The sequence below is a fragment of the Thalassophryne amazonica genome, chromosome 3, assembly GCF_902500255.1.
Source record: "Thalassophryne amazonica chromosome 3, fThaAma1.1, whole genome shotgun sequence".
NCBI classification, from domain to species: domain Eukaryota; kingdom Metazoa; phylum Chordata; class Actinopteri; order Batrachoidiformes; family Batrachoididae; genus Thalassophryne; species Thalassophryne amazonica.
In genome coordinates this window covers 48,599,903-48,620,025 of record NC_047105.1, presented here as the reverse complement: position 1 = coordinate 48,620,025, position 20,123 = coordinate 48,599,903, and the positions used below count along the sequence as shown (strand labels likewise).

At 40.2% G+C, this 20,123-nt stretch overlaps 1 protein-coding gene across 2 annotated transcripts in view; it reads left to right on the top strand.

Annotated features, from left to right (window-relative positions):
* The window catches only part of vgll4b (vestigial-like family member 4b), a 143,234-nt gene that overhangs the window by 40,050 nt on the left and 83,061 nt on the right, over positions 1 to 20,123 (top strand). The window contains exon 1 of one of the 2 annotated variants that reach the window (XM_034166199.1): positions 9,874 to 10,255. The exons of the other annotated variant lie outside the window; for it this stretch is intronic. Coding sequence (XP_034022090.1) covers positions 10,174 to 10,255 — 82 coding nt within the window. The 5' untranslated portion in view covers positions 9,874 to 10,173. Of the gene's footprint in view, positions 1 to 9,873; positions 10,256 to 20,123 lie in introns of those variants that run through there. 2 annotated transcript variants of the gene reach the window in all.

The window sequence follows — 20,123 nt, the reverse complement described above, 5'->3', positions numbered from 1 at the left end:
GCAGCATAACTAAGGGATGATTCAGGGTCACCTGATCCAGCTCTAACTATAAGCTTTAGCAAAAAGGAAAGTTTATAAGCCTATCTTAAAAGTAGAGAGGGTGTCTGTCTCCCTGATCTGAATGGGAGCTGGTTCCACAGGAGAGGAGCCTGAAAGCTGAAGGCTCTGCCTCCCATTCTACTCTTACAAACCCTAGGAACTACAAGTAAGCCTGCAGTCTGAGAGCGAAGCGCTCTATTGGGGTGATATGGTACTACGAGGTCCCTAAGATAAGATGGGACCTGATTATTCAAAACCTTATAAGTGAGAAGAAGAATTTGAATTCTATTCTAGAATTAACAGGAAGCCAATGAAGAGAAGGGCCAATATGGGGAGATATGCTCTCTCCTTCTAGTCCCCGTTAGTACTCTAGCTGCAGCATTTTGAATTAACTGAAGGCTTTTCAGGGAACTTTTAGGACACCCGATAAGAATGAATTACAATAGTCCAGCCAAGAGGATATAAATGCAGGAATTAGTTTTCAGCATCACTCTGAGTGGGTTTACTTGTTTTTCCTCCCAAGGGATATGCCCACATCCTGCCCTCTTCTGTTGATGCCATTATTGCATGTCATCAGCCAGCACAGAAAGCACAGAATTTTCACCCATCTGAGTCCTGCTTAAAGCATGGGCTGCATGGTGAAACGGGGATAAGAAAAGCTTATTACCACAGCAGGCTGAATTATGTGTAACAACTTGTTGAAGAAAAGATGAAGAAAAGATCTGGAATGTTCCAACATGTTGTGTAATCATTAATCTGCTTTGCACACTTACTCCAGGCCAGTGCAAAGAATGATGTATTAGAGCACCTATTATACCATTTCTAAACAAACAATAAGGGCCCTATCTTGATGGCAGGTGCACAGTGAATGGCACAAAAGCTTGTGGGGTACACATGTAGACAAAATTGATGCTACCCCTATATTTTATGTAAACATTTTAATATATGGCAGAAATAAATGCAAACAAAGCAGTTTTGTTAATCAATAATAAAAAAAAAAAAAATTAAAAGTTAGTTGGCAACAAAACAAAATAATTTTATGACGTGAAACAAAAACCCTGACATAAAATCTATGCTGGACACAATTATTGGCACCCTGAGCTCTCTGACCTCTGGGCTGGAGGTCAGAGAGCCAAAGGAACACCACGTGTAGTGGAACTCCCTGTTTGCCCAGGGCCGAAGATGTTGAAGGCACCTAGCCATGAAGATGCACAGACCTGTTTTGGGGCAGCTTGGGATCGAGGCCTAGGCTGTTGAGCCAAATTTGTAAGGGCTACAAAAACAGGAGTCCCAGAGGTACAACTGCAGACACTGCAGTCAGCTTTCCCATCAGCTGGAGAAGCAGACCATAAGTCAGTGTTGTATACTTATTAACACGGGAGACCAGAGTGAGAATATCATCCACTCATCATCAAGCTCTCATCACCAGTGATTCGATTGCAATGTCAATAAAAACCACCTACTGGCTGGGAGTCAAGGAGCTCTTTGCAAATTTCACAGAGAACTCTAACACGTGGTTCAGTAGGGTCAGAGTGTTGTTGAGTGCTTATTCCCGGCTTGGCGCACACACAAGCCAGTCATCTAGGTATGGAAGAATCTGTATTCCACGAGCCTGCAAAAGAGAGAGTGCTGCTGCTGCTGCGTACCTAGTGAATGTACAGGGAGTGAGGGAGAGTCCAAATGGAAGGACTCAAAAGAGGTACGTCCATCCCATGAAGGCAAACTGGAGGAACTGCTTGTGGTGAGGCTATCACCGGTATGTGGAAATAGGCATCCCCCTGCCAAATTGCCTGAGAACGTCTGTCGTACAGAGCATGTGAAATGCAGTACCTTTACATATTGATTTAAATTTCTGAGGTCGAGAATAGTATGAAAACCACCATCCTTTTTTGGGAAGTAGAAAATGAATAGAACTGTTTTCAGTGATCTGAACTCTGTTCTATGGCTCCTTTTTTCAGGAGCTCTAAAATTTCCTGCTTGAGAACAAGAGACCTCTCTGGGTCTGTAACAATGGTAACTTTACCCCATTGAACTTGGGAGACGACAATGATTGAACTGAATATCGCAGCCCTTAACCAATGTGTAAGCCACCTTTTGGTTTGAGACCAAGGACCCGCCACTGGTGGAGTTGTTTCTGAGAAAAATGGCCGGTGGCCTCATACTGGGTGTCAAATCTAACTGCTGCGGCCCCTTGATGATTTTGAGGGGTGGTCATGATGGTCTTTTTGGTCCCGCCGGTCTTTTATGGGAGGTGTACCTTTAGGTGGCCAAAAGGTGGACTGCTGAGAAGGCTGACATGCCTGACCCTGACCCCAGGAAGCACATCTGTTTACATGGAAGATGGAACACTGGCCCGCTGTAGGGCAGAGCCACCTGCGTGCTTAATTTGGTGCCTGAGGTTTCAAATTGCTGGTGATACTTATTTGCCTGAACAGCGTGCTCCAAGATCTGTTGGGCTGCAGGCCCAAAATCTGGCCTGGGACGACAGGCAGGGTGCATAGTGATCCCCTGCATGCCTCAGACAGTGGCAATTGAGGCAACCGCACTTAGTGTCAGGCAATGGTCAGGGTAGACATTAACCTGTCAAGCTCTTGTGACATGTAGGCAAAAACCTGGAGCGAAGCATCACTCAGGCTCTGTGTTTCACTGTCAGCACCAGCATTCAGAAAAGGTGAGACAGGAGTTCCCTGGTTGACCACAGAGGCCGTGATCAACAGGCCTCTGGTCTGGCAGCATCAGCAGGTGCTACACCAGACTAGTAATGACACTAGCGGTTGATGGCATGTGGTCTAAGCCATACTGCATCACATCCTTCATTGCACCATTGCCCTGCAGCCGTGTGGCAATGAGTGAGAGATTTAGGATCAGACCAGCACCTCTGAAGCTCTTCAATATATGGTAACAGGGTGGGACACTGCACTAGAAGGAGCATGCATAGCAGGGAAGCGTGTTACCACATGTCAAACAGGAAACATGTGCTGTATTATGCCCATTGACGTGTTGAATGTCCGTTGCATACGCCCCCCACCCCAGAATTTACCTTAACAAAAAGATAAATGTCATCGAGGGAGCGAGAGAATAATCTGGCCACAATGGCTCCTCCCGCCACCAACGCGTAGGAGGCACCGTGGCATAAGGGAACCATAGGCCATCACCAATGGGGGTCCGGGTTGAGTAGGGGGAGCGCCCCTGTGGAGTCAGACTGCAAAGCTCCGTGGGTCTGTCCAGATCTAGATAGCTGGGAAATCCCAGATGATCAGGTTCTGAGGATCTGCTGCAGCTTTCATCTGCCTTTACAGCCGTTGGGTTACAAGCCATCACTTCCTCCGCTGTTGAGGACTTCTAGCATTATCAGACTCCCATTAGCCATCTTGTGTTCAGGGTTCCTGTTGGCCTTCGTGGGTATCATAGAAGCCACAGAGCACACCTGTTCCCCACTGTACTTCACCAACAGGCAGTACCCTGCTTGATTCGTTGTCCAGGTGTCATCATGCAGACGATGTGTTGGATTTTGGCACCCTATCAGACCAAACACAACTACAAAGATCTGGGATTTGTTAAAAAAAAATGAAGGGCAAGCAAGTGGATCACAAATACAACATATGATGAAAATCTTTTGACCACAAAATAAGAAATGGTAGACCTGCTGGCACTGGCAGTTTTAAAAATAATCTAATGAAAATTATCATCCAGATTTCCAAGCTATACAGGTTTTTAAAAAAAGTCATTTCATTCTCTTTCACCTTTCTACACTTACTTATTTCAATTAATTGTCATGGGGTAGCTGGAGATGAACCCAGCAGTCTTTGGGCCAGAGGCAGCCACAAGTCTTCCGCAGTGCCAAAACTAGCAAATCCACCTCAATTTTTCTTGAATAATGTGAAGCCATGCAGTCAGCCTTTCACAATGGAGGAGCTTTTGCACCCCATAAGGAATTCTCATGATACTGCTGCATGATAACGAAAATGCACTATCAATTTAGCTCATTGGTTAGATATTGTTTGTAACATTGTCTGAAAGTCAGGAAATGTCCCTAAGTCCTGGCAGAAGCAATAGCCATACCCATTCCTAAACCAGGAAAGGATTATTATGATTCCATCATTTATCTCCCCTCTAGCTCTGAAGAGTTGTCTTTGTAAAACCGTGGAGAGAATGGTGAATACCAACCTGGTTTGGATGCTAAAATCTCAGAGCCGGTGTACCAGTGTGGTTTCATATGAGGCCGGATGGATCTTCTCATCTGATCCTTTTCTAATTCATGTTTGCAAAACCAGGTGTCCATCAGGAAGCATAGTCTGTCACTCTGTTTAGTCTTAAAATCAACAGTGCTATTACACCAAACATTTTTTGTAGACTCCTTGTTGATGACTTCTGCATCTGCCACAGAGGAAAGTAATTGAGTACAATTGAAAGACAGCTGCAGTTATTTATAAACAAGATCAGTATTGGTCAGTTAAAATGGTTTTAATTTTTTAAAACAAACAGGCCTGTACACATTTTTGCCTGATGCATTGCCCTTACATTTTGACACTGAGCTCTGCATAAATGGAGAAGCTATCAAAGTGGAAAAGGGAGATCGATTCCTTTGACTAACTTTTGATAAAAAAGCTACCTTTTATTCCACCATGGAATTTTTGAGAAAGAAATGTTTCAAAAATTCTCTATCTTGAGGTCTTGGCAAAAACCAAATGGGGTGTGGCGTGTACTGTACTTCAGAGTGCTGGTCAGATCTCGATTGGACTATGGGAACATTGATTGTGGGTCTGCAAGAAAGTCATCTATACAGATGCTGGAGCTTGTTCATCATCAGAAATAAAATGAGCTTTTGGAGCATTTACAACATCACCAGTATGGAGTCTTGATGTGGAAGCAAATGAACCCTCATTTAAGAACAGATGCTTAAAACTAGCTCTTCAGTATGCAGTCAGATTCAAAACAAACCCATATAGCACAGTCTACTCTAATGCAGCATAAAACCTCATCTAGAGAACCTGAACATTAATTTGAACTTAACCCAGATACATTTTTGTTCCATTCCACCTTGGAACTTGAGATGACCTGCTATCATCATGGATTTTAGCTTGTATAAGAAGTTGGACACGCACCCAGTTGTGTTTAAGGAGAATGTTTCTTGCAATTAATATTGTTTTCCTTCTCGTACACCTATGTACACTGACAGGTCCAAAGTTGTGACTGGACACAATCGTTATGGTCTCCGCATCCCAGGGCAAAGTTCAGTTTTAGCTGATTAGGCCTGGTCCTTGTTTTTAGCATTGGAGTATTAAGGCTTTGTTCAGACTGGGGTTGGCAGTTTGGTGTCGGAGACCGAACGGTCTGCCCCTAAAAGAAATCGGTCTGTCTTGGTTCACTGCACATGCGTCATTTCTGACCATAGCAGCACATCTGAGATGGAGTGTTTTCACCCAAAGCAATCAGATGGATTAATGGGACTATTAACCATCAGATGGTAAAGGTAAAACCTGTTAAATCATTCTAAAGTCAGTTTTAAGCAGAAATGAGGCTGTTTTAAGCAGAAACTGTGAAATTCCGTGATGCTTTGAAATGATCAACGTGCAGTGAACGCGTCAGCAGCTCATTTAGCCGCGGCGCTCTAATCACTTCCTCCATATTTTATGATGAAATAATGCTGAATTTATGTGGAAATCATTGTTGTACAAAGCTCAGTTGGCGACACCATCTTGAAACTGATAGGTTTTGTCTGAATCTGAATGACGCTATTCGGATTTAATCAGGATTATGCTTTAACCTTCAAGAGGTGGGTTGAGAAGGCTTTAACGGTAAGGACAGCAAACAACCTTCTTTCTCTGCAGTGCCCTCTCAAAAAGAAAAACCGCTGGTGTGTTCTTTCACGTGTCACACACACCCTTGCTCTCATGTCCAGATCCACACACACACACACACACACTCTCCCAACTCAGTATGCGCTCTCATGCCCAGCAATTTTTTACCAAATTTGGTTTGATTGAGGTTGGATGCATGTGTAGAATGAGCTGGATTTCAAAAACAGGTCTGAACGCTATGAGCCATATTGCCAACCCCAGTCTGAACGGGGTCATAGAGACTACCTTGCAACAGGACTCCTTAATATTTCAGAACTCACATTCATGTCTCCAGGCACTTGACTTTATAATTAGTAATCTTCCATTGGTAGAAAAACTATTACTTTTACATAGAAAGGTCTAAGTGTGGCTTTCTGTTTGGTCTGGAAACAGATTTCATTGAATTAACCCTGTTGTCAATACGAGAATGTTACATACCTTTCAGACCAGACATGATCCAGTCATGCACCAGGTGTCATATTGTCATTCAAGGCTCACCTATGGTATTTTGTTAATGCAGGAAGAGCCACTATCATGGCGTCTCTGTAGAATGTTCGTGTCGGTTAAGCATGTTTACTTGTCTTGCTCTTAACACTATGAGAAAACAGTTTTATTTCCCCTATACTTTGAATACTTTTTTTTACTAAGGTCTCAACACAAAACATAGACTTTTTATCACGTGCGGATATGAAGAGTCTTTGGTTGTTTTTATCTACAACCCCAATTCCAGTGAAGTTGGGACGTTGTGTGAAATGTAACTAAAAACAGGATACAATGATTTGCAAATCCTCTTCAACAAAATATTCAATTGAATACTTGAATGATGAATGCTCAAAGGACGCCTGTTTGGAACATTCCATAGGTGAACAGATTAATTGGTAACAGGTAAGGGTCATGATTGGGTATAAAAGGAGCATGCCCAAAAGCCCTCAGCCGTCACCAGCAAAGATCAATCAATCAATCAATCAACTTTTTCTTATATAGCGCCAAATCACAACAAACAGTTTGCCCCAAGGCGCTCAAAGATGGGACGAGGATCACCACTTTGTGAACAACTGCGTGAAAAAATAGTCCAACAGTTTTAAAACAATATTTCTCAATGTTCAATTGCAAGGAATTTAGGATTCATCATCTACAGTCCATAATATAATCAGAAGATTCAGGAATCTGGATAACTTTCTACACATAAGCAGCAAGACCGAAAACCAACACTGAATGCCCGTGACCTTCAGTCCCTCAGGCCGCACTGCATTAAAAACCGACATCATTGTGTAAAGGATCTTACCACGTGTGCTCAGGAACACTTCAGAAAACCATTGTCAGTTAACACAGATTGTCACTACATCTACAAGTGCAAGTTAAAACTCTACCATGCAAAGTGAAGCCATACATCAACACATCCAGAAACGCTGCCACCTTCTCTGGGCCTGAGCTAATTTGAAATGGACAGATGCAAAGCGGAAAATTGTGCTGTGGTCTGATGAGTCCAAAATTCAAATTGTTTTTGGAAATAATGGACGTTGTGTCCTCCGGACAAAAGAGGAAAAAGACCATCCAGATTTTTACCAGCGCAAAGTTCAAAAGCCAGCATCTGTGATGGTATGGGGGTGTGTTCGTGCCCATGGCATGGGCAACTTGCACAACTGTGATGGCACCATCAATACTGAAAGATACATCCAGGTCTTGTAGCAAAACATGCTGCCATCCAAACAACGTCTTTTTCAAGGATGTCCCTGCTTATTTCAGCAAGACAATGCCAAGCCACATTCTGCACGTGTTACAAACAGCGTGGCTTCATTGTAACAGAGTGGGGGTATTAGACTGGCCTGCCTGCAGTCCAGACCTGTCGTCCATTGAAAATGTGTGGCACATTATGAAGCGCAAAATACGACAACGGAGACCCGGACTGTTGGAACAACTGAAGTCGTACATCAAGCAAGAATGGGAAAGAATTCCACTTGCAAAGCCTTAAAACAATGTTCCCAACAGTTCCCAACGCTTATTGAGTGTTGTTAGAAGGAAAGGTGATGTAACACAGTGGTAAACATATCCTGTCCCAGCTTTTTGAAACGTGTTGCAGCCATCCATTTCAAAACGAGGAAATATTTGCACAAAAACAAGTTTATCAGTTTTAACATTAAATATCGTGTTTTTGTGTATTCAGTTGAATATAGATTGAAGAGGATTTGCACATCATTGTATTCTGTTTTTATTTATATTTTACACAACGTCCCAACTTCATTGGAATTGGGGTTGTATGTAATTTATTTATTTTCATGATTGCATTTTATACATTCACTTACTTTTGACATGAAATAGTCATAGATGCTGAAATGCATGAATCAAAATCTAGTACTACTCCAACACATTGCCATTAACTTGTAGAAAAAAAAAAACATTATTGCTATTATTAACAAAATCTTGGTATAGCCTATTTATGACACCAGGGGGCAGGAGAAAACCACTCTTCAGACTGAGGACTTTTCAGTTCCTGTCCATAACACCAATACAATGAAGCTTATTTTTTCTTCCATCTATTGCACAATTTTATGTTTTACAGACCTTCAAATACACATTCTCTTCTCTTCTATATTCTATTGTTATAATGTTCTAAGGAAAATGCCTCTTTTTTTTCTAATTTCTTTTAAATTGATTTTGTTTTTCTTTTGCCCCTGTGTATTTTTCTCTTTCATACCTTTGTATTTATCTAAGTTAAACAAAAAAACAACCAAAAAAACAATTACTCAATATCCTGGAGTACCATACAGGTACATTTAGAAATCAGTTGTATTGTTGTGAGTATGTCAGTGGCCAAAATAAACTTTTCTATCTCTTGTGATTATATCACTATAAGAAAGAAGTTAAAACAACAAACTTTTTTTTTCATCCAAGTGTTCCATATAGGTGCTGTTCTGCCAGCAGGGAGCGATTTTGGCTGCAGTGTCTCGATCATTAACACTTTGACACCCAGACAGGAGTAGTCGGGGGTGATTCCTCAGTCCTTCTGTTAATTGATAATGACCACTTTTCCACTTGCAATTTGGCAGCTATAAGGGGCGACTGTAGCTTAAATAGTAATCATCAACCAATCATAAACTATTGAAGTAAATGATGCCCTAACATCATAGTCTGGAAGATCAGCAAATAATTATTGAGACATAAATAACCTAAATGACACAGGCTGAAATGAAATTGAGTATGCCATTTCCAAGCCTCAGTCTATTCTACACCCTTGCAAAGAGAGCTCGATCTCAAGGGACTAACCTGGTTAAATTAAAAATCAGACAATGGTTATTCTTAATTATCAAGTTTCTTCCAGGAATAGCTTTCAACATCTTTATTAGTTTTATCAATTATTTAATATTGTGAAACGACTGTCGACATTATATTGTATTTTTGAAAAGTGATTAGGGAAAGGTTAAGACTGCCTTTTGCTTAATAGAGCAAACCTCATACAACAACAGTAATAATAATAATGGTTGTATATTATTTGGCAAAACCAAAAAATGTTTCTCATTAAACACAGACTTCCTCGTACGTTATTTTGCATCTTTACATTTCTTCTTCAGATTTCCTAAATTATATATTTCCAGTCATAGTCATAAATATCCCTATCTTTCAAATCCTTTGTATATTTTGTATTTAATAACACAGTTCTTTAAACTGCTTAAAACCTTTCCACTTTCTTTTTTCTTTTTCTGTTCTTGTCTTAACATACTTAACGACATCTTTTAAACTCCTCACTCCTATAACATTATGTAGTGTTTTAACATGGTTGTGGATATTTAATATCCTTTGCATAATTGTAGTGGGCGGTTGCTTCTCTCTGGGTCTTTTCCACTCACTGGATGTGTTTGCATATGCTGATCTTGCGCGTAAAACATCTCTGATATTTGGGGTGCTCAAGTGATTTTGTGGCGCATGCGCAGTGCGGCTGAGTGCGCAGCGGGTGAGGGCGGGGGGCGGCGGTGGTGCTGTTCCAGCGAGCTGAGCCTGCGTGTCAGTCCACTTACAGCTGGCTGTGAGGACAACTGACGCTACTCTTTTTTTTTTTTGGCTCTTTGTCACAGCCACACGTTTACCTGCACTTAAAAAAAAAAAAAAAAAAAGTGTCTTAAAGTTAGCGCAGTAACTGGGGAGCAGTTTCGGAGCCTCTTTTTTTACGGTTTTATTACTGGAAAACTGAAGTTGGAGGCTGGGCCTTTAGCTTTTTCACCGACGGTGGAGAAGAGAGAAAAAAGCTGGTCTTTTTTATTTTTTGTAAAAAAAAAAAAAAATTGTGGAAAGACGATAAATGCTACTAACGAAAATGGACCTGTTGAACTACCAATATTTGGACAAAATGAACAACAACATTGGGATTCTCTGCTACGAAGGTAAAATAAGTTGATTTTTTTCCCCCTCTTCAGTTTTTCTTATTACGTTGTGTTTACGTAGCGACGGTGTTAGTTTTTTTTTTTTTTTTGCGGTACTTTGCACAGAGAACCTCGCGAGCTTTGATACATTTAGAGTTGTCCAATTTCAGTCCATATAAATAAATTAATATGGACTGTAATTAGTCATAACCATGCCGGGCAGTTTTCAGGATATGTTTCAGACTTCTTCGAGCCAGTACTTTGCCTGTAGGCTTGGAGTCTGTTTCGACCACAGTTACATATAGACCTGAAATTGAAGCAAAAATCACAACACTGGAATGGAAGATTTTGGAAATAAAGAAATTAGGTTTGGAATTGGGTATTTGTCAGCACTTATTCTGCTTTCAAGTGAAGTTCATTAATTGAATGTCACCTTCCAAATCATCACATTGTTAAAAATGTCATTTTTACCGTTTCCATACTAAATATTGTTATAAGTAGTGTGTGTGTGTGTGTGTGTGTGTGTGTGTGTATATATATATTATATATGTATAAGTCCCTTCGGCTGCTCCCTTGTTTGCACTCGGGGTCCTTTCGGCTGCTCCCTTGTTTGCACTTGGGGTCCCTTCGGCTGCTCCCTTGTTGCACTTGGGGTCCCTTCGGCTGCTCCCTTGTTGCACTCGGGGTCGCCACAGCAAATCCACGTTGGATCTGCATATTGAATTGGCACAGGTTTTACGCCGGATGCCCTTTCCTGACGCAACTCCACATTACATGGAGAAATGTGGCAGGGTGGGATTTGAACCCGGAGCCTTTCTGAACTGAAACTAAGCGCATTAACCACTTGGCCACCACCCCTGCATATATATATATGCATATATATATATATATATATATATATATATATATATATATATACGAGGTCTATTAGACAATAAACCGACCCTTTTATTTTTTTTTAACTATATGGATTTGAATGACGTGCGATTCCACCAATCATGCTTGAACCCTCGTGCGCATGCGTGAGTTTTTTTCACACGTGTCGGTGACGTCATTTCCCTGTGGGCAGGCCTTGAGTGAGATGTGGTCCCGCCCTCTCGGCTGAATTCCTTTGTTTCAACATGCTGCTCGAGACGGCGCGCGTTGCTTTATCAAAATTTTTCTGGACCTGTGAGGAATATCCGAGTGGATACTATTTGAGAAATTAAGCTGGTTTTTGGTGAAAGTTTAACAGGCTGATGAGAGATTATGGGGTGTTTCTGTCGGTGTAAGGACTTCCCGCAGAGCAGGACGTCCTGCAGCGCTTCCAGGCGCCGTCGTCGGCCTGTTTCGACCTGAAAAACATTCTAATTTAAGGCTTAATTCACCCAGGACGTTCGTGGAGAGAACAGAGAAGATTCAGAAGAGGCCGGCATGAGGACTTTATGCGGGACATTCCACTGTTTAAGGACATTTTTTAAATGAAAGACGTGCGCGCAAATTCGCCGATTCGTTTCCCGTGACGACTCGGCGAATCTGTGTGCGCCGCGACAGGAAAAACACCTCAGTGTTGAAAACCATTTGTAAAATTCAGGTGGCTTTTGATGGCTTTCAACAAGTGAGTAACTGAGAAATTGTTTAACAGCTTGGGATGTTCCAACTTGCCCGTTAAGGTTTCCAACGGAGGTGTTTTCCTGTCGCGACCCCCCCGCGGTCGGTCCGGCCCGACATGCGACTCTGCCCGCACGTTCTTTCATTACAAAATGTCCGTTACAATGGAATGTCCGAATAAACTCCTCGTGCCGACTTCTTCTGAAAGTTCTCTGTTCTCTGACGACTTACTGGGACAACAGAGCCTGAAAGGTGGAAGTGTGTAAATGTGCTGTAGAACATTACATAACTCCGTAAACTATACCTCTATTATGCAATAATCTAAACTCTTATTTCAAAAACATAAAATGGGCAACTAAATTATTTGGTCAACTCCAAGTAAATAGTGGTTTATACCAAATTAAATAAAAATATCCTAAATTATGTTCAGCCTCAACCTTTCAGATTTTACAGCACAACACCCTTAATTTGTTGGTCACATCCAAATAAATAGTACAAAATTTAAAAAGTCAGAGTTTTTGTCATTTTCAAAAGTGTTCTGTAACTGCGGCACCTTTTTAAAGGAATACACACTAAAATGCTATATACGCTAGGCCTGTATGTGGCGCTGTAACACTCCCACAAAAAAAGTGAGAAGACGTGGAGCACGTACAAGGGCCAATAATGTAGCAGCATGTATTTAAAAAATGTTTTTATTTGGATTTGATCAGAGTTTTCCTCAACAGGGCGCACAGCAGATTTATCATTGCAGCTTTTATGGAAAAGCTACACTCCACAGCCCATTTTTAACAGGCTGAGTTCATGTGCAGGCCGCAGCCTGACTGAGGATTTTACCAACTGCTGGTGCTTACAGGTCCAGGAAAGCTCCCAAACTCGTAACGATGCGGGGGAAAAACAAAATTAGCTGGGAAAACAGAAAGGGAATATGGGCAGAATTAGTTCTATCAACGTACTATCAACCCGTCTTCTGTTTATATTGAGGAAAATTTATTTCAAGATGATTATTACTATTGTTTTAATCGCCCAGCCCTACTGGAAATTGAATATGTTTGGGTATTGGACCAGTGAATGGACAAAATAGTAGTTTTGAAGAAGTCCACTTAGTGTGTATGAATTTAAATAGTTGTTAATCATTGGGAGTCTGGTCAAGCATAAATTACAGATTTTGAATGGTTTGGAGGTTTTCAAATGAGAGATTTTGTAACGTTTGTATTTTTTTTTAACACAACATAAATATTTCTGGTTAGGATTATTGGTTGGACAATTTGTAATTTAAGGCTAAAGTCTTCAGCTTTGGTAAAGAGTAATGGCCATTTAAAAAAAAAAAGGTATTTGTCAACCTTGACGACGACAGTGGTGATGATTGTTACGGTTGTATTTGTGTTTGCAGTTCTACCACTCACAATGACACCAAGATACTTGCACAAATTTTGATCCTCTCACTGGCATGCAATCTTGCGTGCCAATGAGTAAACTTGTCATAAACTGATGTCAAACTTTGCGTGAACTGTGCGCAGCTACTTGCCTTTGCACAAAGAAAATTTAAAATGTTCAAAACTTCAGGCACACATTAATTTCATGAACTAGTTGTAAACCTTGTGCAGCCTGTTCAAAAACACGTGTGTCAATGCATGTCATTGTGTGCGGGCATCTGAATGATTATGACGAGATGTTACATTTATAACAAGAGCAGTCAGAGATTTCTGACGTTGTCCAGTCCAGATCCGGATCACCTCCAAAATTTGATAGTCTTCCATGCCCTAATACCTATCTGAGGTGCAAATTGGCGGGAATTTGTTAATAGTTTTTGAAGTAATCCTTCAAAGCCAGTGAAATCTTGATCCAAGAATCCAGATTGTCACATTTGCCCTTGTTTGTTTCACCATGTTTGAGTTCAGCAGAGCGTATGCTGGTGTTTTTTGTCCAGTTTGAGTGAATTCTTATGGAAACAAATGACAAGAGCAGAAAGCATGGATGGAGTGTCGTGACATTTCCCATGAAATGCTCTGATTAAGAGACAATCTGCATTCTTTGGAGAGCATATTTACGTATTAAAGTTACATAAGGTGATCCCGAATCCGGCTTCTGATTCTGGATAACCCCTAAAAATTGAATGGAGTCTTCCATGGCCTAATATGTATCCGTGGTGAGAAATCCGTGAAGTCGTTTTGACCATAATCCTTCAAAGCCTATATAAAGTGAATCTTGATCCAGAATCCGGATCCAGATCTGGATCACTTCCAAAATTCAGTGGAGTCTTCCATGCCATAATACCTATTTGTGTTGCAAATTTGGTGAGAATCCATGAAGTAGTTTTGATGTAATCCTTCAAAACATATATAAAGTGAAATCTTGATCCAGAATCCGGATTCGGATGTGGATCACCTCCAAAATTTAATGGAGTCTTCCATGGCCTAATATGTATCTGTGGTGAAAATGTGGGGAGAATCCGTGAAGTAGTTTTTAAGTAATCTTTTAAAGCCTATATAAAGTGAATCTTGATCCAGAATCCAGATCCGGATCACCTTCAAAATTCAGTAGTCTTCCATTCCAGTCTCTATGTGTGGCAAAATTTGGTGAGAATCCATGAAGTAGTTTTGACGTAATCCTTTGAAGCCCATACAAAGTGAAACTTGATCCAGAATCCAGATCCGTATCACCTACAAAATTTAATGGAGTCTTCCATGGCCTAATATGTAACCGTGGTAAAAATGTGATTAAAATCTGTGAAGTTTTGACGTAATCCTTCGAAGCCTATATAAACAGGGTTCTCACCAGCATTATAACAGTGTAACGGCCCATTATGCTGCTGCATGAAAAAATTATGCTGCAGTTGGGGCGTTACGCTGTTCTCAAGGGTGTGTAGCGGGGAAATGATCGTTTCTGATGATCATCAAGTCATCATTTCTGATTGTGGATGCGCAGCAGGTCCATAATCAACCTACGGAAATTAACTTTTTTTTTTATTCATAAACCTCAGTCAAACCCATTTAAAGGTGTCAATAGTGACTCACTTTTCTGCTGTTTAAAGTTCCTTCCGGACTATCGTATGTTATTGTGGGCAAGAAAAGAAAATCAGTCGTCGGCCGTTTCACACCAGAGTTTTTGTCTGTTCTTCATGGCGTGCCTTTTCCATGGGACTAGCGCAAGAAGGTTCTCTGGTGTGGATTGTTAATCGTATGGGAAAGTTCTCTGCAGCTGCTAAAGTTCTCCTGCAGTTTCCCCCGCACATTGCGCTGGGGAAAAGTTCTCCTACAGCCGCTAAAGTGCTCCTCAGTGTAGCCCGCACCGAGCACTGGGGGAAAAGTTCTCCTATAGCCACTAAAGTCTCCTTGTAGCAAGCCATGCAGCAAGCCGTGCACCAAGCGCTGCAGGATAAGGGAGAGGGCCAGGCTCCCTAGAAGATTTTTAAATTTATAAGCCTCAGAAACACTATTGCCTGCATTTTGAGTGCCAGATTGTGGACGTAAAGCCATAGTTTTTTTGTTTTTAAATTAATCTTTGTTACAGCCTTATACTGTAAAGCCAAAAGAAACAAGGCATCAGGCCAAAACAAAGAATAGTGTAGACGTGTGCCAGTAACATCAGAACTACTATTTATACTAAGCAGTTTATTCAAGAAAATCCTCGTTTTTTCTTACATTAAATACTAGTAAAAAAAAGAAGATTCTTTAGAAATCTTTGATGTTTGTGTGTAAACTAAAACCAAAACTCATCTGTTGGTTGTCGTTGTTGTTTCAGGTGAGATGATTTCTTGATTAACATGATAATGACCCTTGGACATTTATTTGTTAGACAAAATAGGATGAAAAGTAATATGTACATTTTCAAGTCTGGTAGATTCATTAATTCATACCTGAATTTCAACCAGGGAAAAAAGACACTGCCAAATAATACAAAATATTATAAATAATATAAGCTAAATATTTATTATCAACACAACAGGAGATGATGTAACAATGACTACAGTGTGTTTGTTCATTACGGATTTCTCATAATTAAATTTTTTTTAATTGAGTCATTTCAACATTAAATCACGCCCTCATTGACCATGTGATTGCTTTTAATGTTGTAATCAGGACAGAGTAAATTACTAAAATATGAATTTTCACAATTCTAGTGGTTGTGAATGTTTTTAAAATTATGCACAATGGGGTGTGGCTTTTTTTTGGGGTGTTGACTTATGACAATGTTGAGTGATTCATTCATTTATGTTAAAATAAGGAAGATTTTTTTTTAAATCATGAAATAGTTGCTGTTTAAAAAGGTTTTATTTAAAGTGTAGCAGCAGGTGTGAGCTTGCAGAGACGACAGGTGAGCTGGACTCAGCACATTACCAGATGAAGGTCTCCTCTGCAGCTTCAACCTCAAATTGGTGTCGTTTTTGGAAACACTTTCCTCACATTTGTAATGCAGAGATGTTCTCTTGTTCTGCTTGGACTTCAAATTTTGGTATATTTATTTAGACTAACAAAGAAGGCCCTTTCTAAGCCCATAATGAAAAAGCCTCAGGGGGACCTAAGCATCCCGAACCCCTGGCTTTTTGAGGTGATTTTTCCATCCCATTACACTGATTAAAAAAATCCTGCTGAGAACCTGGATAAAGTGATCTTGATCCAGAATCCGGATCCGGATCACTTCCAAAATTCAGTAGAGTCTTCCATTTGATATCTATCTGTGGTGCATATTTGGTGAGAATCCGTGAAGTAGTTTTGACATAATCCTTCAAGCCTGTATAAGTGAAACTTGATCCAGAACCTGGATCCGGATCAACTCCAAAATTTAATGGGGTTCTTCCATGGCCTAATATGAACCTGTGATGAAAATTTCATCAAAATCCATCTAACAGATAGACAGACAAATAAATGCAGGCGATTTTACTATGTCTTTGGGGAACGTAATAAACATAATTTTACAGATACATTATCTAACTCATAAGGAGTGAAAATGCAACTTTAACTATATATGTATACATATTATAAATAATTGCCTTTGAGACAAGCTTCCAAATGCGTTCTCCACCACACAACGCACACAGAGACAACTGTAGCTGTAGATAATTTCTCTGTGATTCTGAGAGTGATGAGTGAATAGTTTCATCAGCCAAGTTCTGAGGGCAAATGCATCATCGGCTACGAAATAATTATTTATATAGCGTGGCGTCAAGCGGGACAAAGGTGGGACGCATTGGCACGATGCAGTGCGGGGTCAGATTTGTGCAAGTGTCAAGGTGTCTGTGGTTTGCAGCTGCCCTGAGTTTCAATTTATGTTTTCATGTGTTTATTGCTTTTATTTATTTTGCATGAGTGTATCTTTTATTTATTGTGGCTTCATTTTGTCAGTGAAATCACAGGACATGACAAAAAGTGTTAAAGGATTTTATAATCTGAAAGATGTATTAAAGGTCACATAAATTTGTAGCACAAAATAATGCGATTTCCCCTGAAATGAAACTGCTGAATTTCTTTTCTCATCTCTTTGCTCCCTTTTTACTTTATGGTGCGTTATACATAGGCAAGACACGTTACAGATGTCATATTTGTGTCATTCTTGGCACATTCCTGACATTCTTAACGTGACTTAACGCATCTGAATAGGTTTCTTAATAGTGCGTGTTGGTGCGTGATATTCTTGATTTTCGTGGAGTATATTTTTGGCTGTCAAAAAATCTTCCACGAATGTCACACACCACCCTCATTTCACCTCATGTCATGGAGGGCGCAACTGAGCATGTTGATCCGTCTTGATTAGTGGTGATCCTTAATAGAGTGTGACAGCATTCTTCTCTGATGTGCACACAATTAAACCCTGCTGCACCGCATTCAGTTTCATTGCTGCAGTATCCTGAAGGAGGACAGTGACGCCAAGTCGGCTAAATGTTTCATTCCAATGCTCCTTAGTGCGCTCCTGCAGGTATTTCTACCTGCTGCAGGTGCCTGATGTTTTGGGAAAACGAGCGAGACGAGAGCCGTGTGGAGCCACACATCTGGCTCTCTCAGTCTCCTCCTCTCTCTTCGCCACTCCATGGCACAGAGCCCAACTAAGCATGCAGTCACAAAGTTCTTCTGCTGTGGATTTAAAGGAGCAAACTGGAGCGATCTGAATTGTTCAGCAAACTGATGGATGATATTGGTGTGTTGTGTGTGGTGTGTGTGTGTGTGTGTGTGTTGTGTGTGTGTGTGTGTGTGTGTGCGTGCGTGGAGACAATTCGCCTCATTCATAACATGACAGAACTTAACGATGTGCTGTTACGCGCAATAGCGTGCAACAACGCGGAACATTGTTCTTGACCGTGTGTAATGGTTCCTGATAATTCTCCAGCAACACGACGCCTCTGCCTCAAATCATCACATTCGTGATCAGCAGCCGAGAATGTGTACTTCGTGGCATTCGTGACTTGACGTCGTTATGTGTAAACACAGCATTACATCAATATAATAATTTTCCTCTGCAGCTTCCTTTTGACACTTAGTATTATACTAGCATGGTTGCAACAATTGATTTTTTTTCATACTTGAAACAGGAAAATATCCAACTGACAGTAGAGTCTTCCATTGATATTCACATTTAAGAATCCAAAATCTGAGAATTATGTTTAGGCATGTGACTCTACAAAAACACTGATTTCACACTTTCAAAATTCTGTTTTTTTTCCACTTCATTTCAATAGAGGGCGTGGAAGGAGCTTAATCGTACATGATGTCATCAAAGTCCACATTCATTACACCTTGACGTTTCTGAGCGTTTATCAGCAGCAGGTGAAATCAGGATAAATTCTCCATGTTTTATCTTGTTTTCCTGGGGTATATGGCAACAAAAATAGAATGCAGTTTATCAGTATTTTCATAATTCCTTACTTATTTAGAATAGTCGGCTCATTTGACATTTTATTTACGAGTGATATGCACTTTAAGCTTCAGGTTTGTATAGTGTCTGCAAATGTCTGTATGCAGAATTAGCCTCTTTCAGTTTGTTAGATTGTTTTATTGTAATTTTTATTAGAGGACTAAGCTAAACTGTTTTTAACCATGTGCCGTATGACAAGAACAGAAAAGATCAAACTGCAGCGAATGGGGATAATTGCTAAAAATGAAAAATAGATATGTTTGAACATGTTGAGTCAATAAGGAATTGTAGCAGCCTTGTGATATTGCAAGTGTGCTTGTTTGTTATTGCATGAGCACAAATTCTCATATGGGCTCGCTCATATAGTACATGGTGCTGCTGTTCCAGTGTATTCAACATCCACATTTTCTGGCAAGCACAGATAAGACACTCGTGCCTGCCTGACAAATGTGAGATTCCATTTACCGCTTCTCTTATTAAAATGAGTGCCAATGGAGCACCTGTTTCCTGCAATGTTGTGATCACATAAGATGCAAGATCCAAAACATCACTCACTGCTGAATTGCTGAAATTGCATTGATTTCTTTGTCCAGTATGCTGTTGGAATTATGCTGTATTGCATCTTGAAGTATTGTTGTATGTCAGATCAGGCAAATATTTTTTTTCCCTTCTTTACTTGGCTGTTTATGAACAAAAGACTGCATATTCAAAAACAAAGGCTGGAAAATGTGGCTGACCAGTGAAGAAAGGCAGCGTTGTGGGACTTACATGTTAAGTTTGTGTTTATTTTAGGGGTTGGATGACTTGATGTTTGGGAAGTCTTGGTCACAAAAGCCACCGATTAGCTTATTTGGATCAACAAAATGAAAACAAACAAAAAAATAAACAATGGAGATAAAACAGGAGCAATGAAAACAAGGAACAAAAGTTCCTCATTTTCATTGCTTATGAAATTCTTTGAGCCTGTGATCCTGAATGGAAAAATAAAAAAAATGGTGTCCAATGTTTTATATAATAATTTAATATAAAATACTTAATTGTATTAAATTGTAATATGAACAGTGCCAGTCAATAAAAAAAACATGTCAAAGCTTAAATAAAGAAGAAATGGAGCAAAGCTGAAGTAAGATTATAACTTCAAATTATTTTTCAGAAAGATGAGGATGTCTTAATTGTCTGGCGAAATGGGAACATTTATTTTATTTATTGTAATCCTTTCAGGATAAATACCTTAGCCCTACCCTCTGATCCCAATTAATTCAGGTCAACAGTCCGGTTGAGCAGACGCTTGGAAATTGATTGAATCCTTGTTATTTTCTGCCAGATTGGCTGTGCACATTCTTCAAGCATGATGCTCACTTCAGTGGGCACAGGGACAAGACAACAGACAGTTTGTCCTCAACTCCTTTACTTTTTGAGAGATTCTGTCAGTTTTGGATCCATAAATGCACTG